The 5000-nt window shown below is 33.7% G+C and overlaps 1 protein-coding gene across 1 annotated transcript in view; it reads right to left on the reverse strand.

Moving 5' to 3' along the window:
- Window positions 1-5000, reverse strand: part of LOC125033499 (beta-hexosaminidase subunit alpha-like) — a 13316-nt gene that overhangs the window by 2412 nt on the left and 5904 nt on the right. The window contains exons 4-9 of the mRNA XM_047625054.1: window positions 4656-4781; window positions 4133-4290; window positions 3342-3497; window positions 2848-2960; window positions 2333-2387; window positions 1826-1975 (exon numbers count right to left, since the gene is read on the reverse strand). Of these exons, the coding sequence (XP_047481010.1) occupies window positions 1826-1975; window positions 2333-2387; window positions 2848-2960; window positions 3342-3497; window positions 4133-4290; window positions 4656-4781 (758 nt within the window). The remainder of the gene's footprint in view (window positions 1-1825; window positions 1976-2332; window positions 2388-2847; window positions 2961-3341; window positions 3498-4132; window positions 4291-4655; window positions 4782-5000) is intronic.

A 5000-nucleotide genomic window follows, 5' to 3' on the forward strand; every position in this document is an offset into this window, starting at 1 on the left:
TAAGAAGAAAAAGAAAAAGACAAAGGAGAAAAAGAAGACAAAAAAAAAAAGAATGAAAATAATATTAATAGTAATAGTAACTAGCATTATAATTATTATTATTAATTATAAAAACATTTTTATTTTTGTCATTACTACTGATTTATCATTATTATTATTATTATTATCTTTATTATTATTATTATCAATATCATTATTATTATTATTATTATTATTATTATTATTATTATCATCCTTAATATTATTTGTACTATTGCCATCATTATTATCATTGTTACTATTATTATTACTATCATTATTATCATTATTATCATTGTTGTTATTATTATTATTACTATCATTATTATTTATGTTTTATTACTATCATTATATTATTTTTACTATTATTATCATCACTATTATTATTGTTATTATTATTGTTATTATTATTATTATTATTATTATTATTATTATTATTATTATTATCATTATTATTATCATTATTATTATTATTATTATTATTATTACTAGGATCAATATTATCATTTGTACTATTACTATCATTATTATTACTATTGTTGGTGTTATTATTATTACTATTACTACTATCACATAATATTATTATTATTATTATTATCATTATTATCATTGTTAGTGTTATTATTATTAATATTTTTATATTGCCACTATTATTATTATTACTATTATTATTGTTTTTATCATTATTATCCACTATTATTATTATTATTACTATTATTATTGTTGTTATCATTATCATCATTATTATTATTACCATTATTATTGTTGTGATTATTATTATCATCATTATTATTATTATTACTGTAAAACTAGTTACAGTGATACTTATAATACAAATAACAATACTTGCGATGATAATATATAGAGTAAGGTTGAATATGATACGAGTCATAGGACTAATTTGATAATTATAATGTTAAGATAAATGTAATGAAAATGACATCAATGACTATCATAACCTTTCTCGGTTGCTGTTGGTATTTGAAAGAAAAAAAAACAGGAACGCAAATGACTAAAACAGTAAAAAAGGAGATTTTTATCTTAGAAAATTCCCTATTTTGAATCTCATATTAAACATTAGATAACTGTTATAGAGACGTGAGAAAGTACCTGCTGTTTATTCGAATTATATTATCAATATCATTATCATTACCATAATCATTATCAGTATTATTATTAATATCATTAATATTATTTGTACTATTGCCATCATTATCATTGTTAGTACTTGACTTAATATTACACTGTTGAGCATATCTATCCCCTTTTGATGAAGAGAATATTCGTCAGTAAGAGTGAACATATACACATAACCAAGCACACGAGAAAGCTGATTTTTGAGGCACCCTTTTACAAGAACTTTTGATATGAACAGATTATATCCCTGACTACACTAAGAGAAATCGTATCCATTCACCGAACACTGTACATTTAAGAAATCCTGTTATCAAGAGGAATCCGAATGTTTCCTTCAGTGGAATCCAGTGCGTGCACCAGCAGTGAAGAGCCTCTTTATCCACACGATAAAATTTATATCAACTCCTCCAGCGATGCAAATGTAAGCATCAGCATAGGGAAACCCAACTACTTACCACCAACACGAGATAAATTAATGATGAATTGCTCTCCTTCTGTACAAGAAAACTCATTAGGCATTCAAGTTTATCCCTTGTTTAAAATTCACCAGGATAACAGCCATTAGCACTAATCCCAACCAACCAACCTAAATTACGCCATAGCAGAACTCCAACTGCTTTCCTCTCACTCGCGAAGCCCTACTAAGAACTAGGAGGCCTGAAATACGTACCAGCAAGAGAAGTCGACCTCATCGCCGCCCAGATGAACATAGTGGTCTGGGAAGCGCTGCGTGACCTCGGTGAAGAAGCTCTGCAGGAACTCGTAGTTGGCATCGTTCGCAGGGTCGATCGGGCCGAAGGTGCCATCCGGGGTGGAATTTCTGGTTGTAAGTTTATGCAAATTACCTCTTACACACAAGAGTATTGCCTCTGTAATTAATTAAAGACTTTGTTTTGGAGACAAGTGTGACATCTTGAGGCATAACTTGGTTTCCACACAATATACAAACAATGTCAGGGATATTCAGAATCTTGAACAATGCTACACAATACTTATGGCATCTAAGGTGATAACCAAAACTTTCAAATTATTTCAAATCATGCTATAAAAGTTTAAAAGGTCCTTTCGAAGAGACGAGCACGAAAGATACAACAGAACTGGACCAGATATGCCATTATTATAATTCGCAAGATTACTCGATTCGTCCCATCTGACCGATACGTGTTTGTTTACTCACGTATAACACGTGGTCAGAAGTCCCGGCTGTCCTGGTCCCCACGACTGCGTGTGGCCTAAAACATCTTTGGTTTATTTTCTCTTCTACGGACATTTTAAATGAACATACACATTTGACCATAATTATTATCATTGTTATTATTATTACTATTATCATTATTATTTGTACTATTACTATCATTATTATCATTGTTACTATTATTATTACTGTTATTAGTATCATTATTATTATCATTGTTATTGATATTATTATAGATACACATACAGATAGAGGGCCAGACAGGAGTGTCGAACTAATTTTATACGAAGTAGTGCTGCAGAACGTGAGAATACAGAACAATCATCCCTACGAATAACGTCAGAGATGCGTCAAAGATCTACCTTCAGTATCAAACGTGTATTTATGTTTAAGCAAGGTCAGCAGCAAAGTCAGCCGTATCAAAGAGGATGTAACACTACAGTTTCGACATTACATCCTTATCACAACAACGCAAAATGGTTTCGGCGCAGACTCACCTGGTGTGTCGAACTCGGGCAGGACGCGAATGCCCCTCAGCCTGGCGTACTCGACGACGTCCGCCACGTCCGCCGCGCTATACACGTGGCTACTGCTGTACGACCCGAGCTTGCTGTCCACGAATGGAGGGAAAATGTCAATATTAGGATATTAGGATGCCCATATACACAAGGGAAAAGTCAACAGTTTGCACAGTTTTTACACTGCTCCTGAGGAAATTGCCTCTTTTACATTAATATGTTGTCCACAGAAGTTAGATTATGCGCATATTGTACTATTATATTTCCTGGCTGCGATTTACCTTGAGTCTCGCTTCTCTAGATCGAGACAAGCTGTAGGTGCCGGAGGTAGATAAACAATTATTTTCTACAGATATTAATCCTTTTCCTTCTGTCATTTGCCGGCAACGTATTCAATATCCGTATCAAGGAGCTCACGTTTTATGAATATGGTTATGAAACGCATCATTGCAATGCAAGGAGAACTGACTGACCTGAGGTTGGGGAAGGCGGCGCTCTCGTAGGGGAAACTCTGGTCGTCCACGAGGTGCCAGTGGAACACATTCAGCTTGTTCATCGCCATCAGGTCCAGGTTTTCCTTGAGCTTATTAACGGGCAGGAAATGGCGTGCCGTGTCCAACATCAGACCTCTGGGAAAAATGAATGGAGAAAGAATAGTTTGCGTGGAAAACGGAAGATATTTTTGCCTTTATCATACACTTTTTTTCTTTTTTTTTATGTGGCTTCCTGATATTTATTTCTAAGATTTGTTTTGATCTTATACTCATATTAGCATTTCTTTTGTGCCCAGCCTCTGCCCTCAAGGGGAGAAGGAGAATATATTTACACTTCGTGAATTAATATTAATATGGCTGTATCATATGCATATCCAAAATATTTAACCCTTACTCTGTCCAACATTACCTTTGAACTCATATGTGTTTCCTAAATCAATTAGTGTAAGAAAAAATGCAGGAATAGACATTGCTTATATCAGTTAGGCAGCTTTATCATATACGTTTCCAAGACAGGGTTAACATATAAATTCTTCATATACATAAACAAAAAGATATTGATGTGTCTAGCCTCAAACCCAAGGGGAAAAAAATAACAATAATGATAATGATGTATGTAATGATAACACTCATAATAATGATGTTTATAATGATATTGGTAATCATGATAATAATGACGGCGATGATGATGCAAGAACAAGTGCCATAAAAGCAATTTCAATAACAACAATAACAACAGTGCTAACACCAGCCTTTCCCAAAAGCCCCACCTGTAACTAAAGCGGGGTTCGTCGGCAATGGCAGTGACGTTGAGGGTGAAGGAGCTCCCACGAGGAACCAGCAACTGAGAGAAGGACTCGAGGGCACGAAGGACGCCCCAGACTGTGTTGGCGGCGATGGTTCCGTTGCCGATGTAAGAGGGACCCACCTGTTCGGCAAGTTTGTGTGTCCAGGATTGTCTCGCTATATCTCGAGTATAACAACATGGAAACGTAACGGGTTTGGATGTTTATATGTTTCTCTCTCTCTCTCTCTCTCTCTCTCTCTCTCTCTCTCTCTCTCTCTCTCTCTCTCTCTCTCTCTCTCTATATATATATATATATATATATATATATATATATATATATATGTATATATGTATAGATGTATATGTATATATATATATATATATATATATATATATATATATATGTATATATGTATAGATGTATATGTATATATATATATATATACATATATATCCTTCCCATTCTTTCTCTCTCTTTCTCTCTTTGTCTCTCCCCTAAGGCTGACCTCAATCACATAGGACTCGTCCATATTTTCGTGAGGATGATCTTCGCAGATGGAGAGGTCAACATTAACAGCGTCCAGGTAACCTCGGAATCCCTTTTTCCCTTCCCATGCCTCTCCTGTACTCATCTGTTGGAAGAAAAAAAAATATTAAGAAAGCATAAGTCACATTGTTTGAATAGAAGATATAAAAATAAGCAATAATATATGATCTATATATCTATGAATCTATGATAATGGTATAGTTTTATAGACAACATACAAGTGGTTCTCGAGCCATACTCTGATCATCATGCCCTTGGATTGCTGTACGTCTCATATTTAACAGCATATCGGGCAGTCTCTCTC

This window comes from Penaeus chinensis, chromosome 16, assembly GCF_019202785.1.
Source record: "Penaeus chinensis breed Huanghai No. 1 chromosome 16, ASM1920278v2, whole genome shotgun sequence".
Taxonomy (NCBI): Eukaryota; Metazoa; Arthropoda; class Malacostraca; order Decapoda; family Penaeidae; genus Penaeus; species Penaeus chinensis.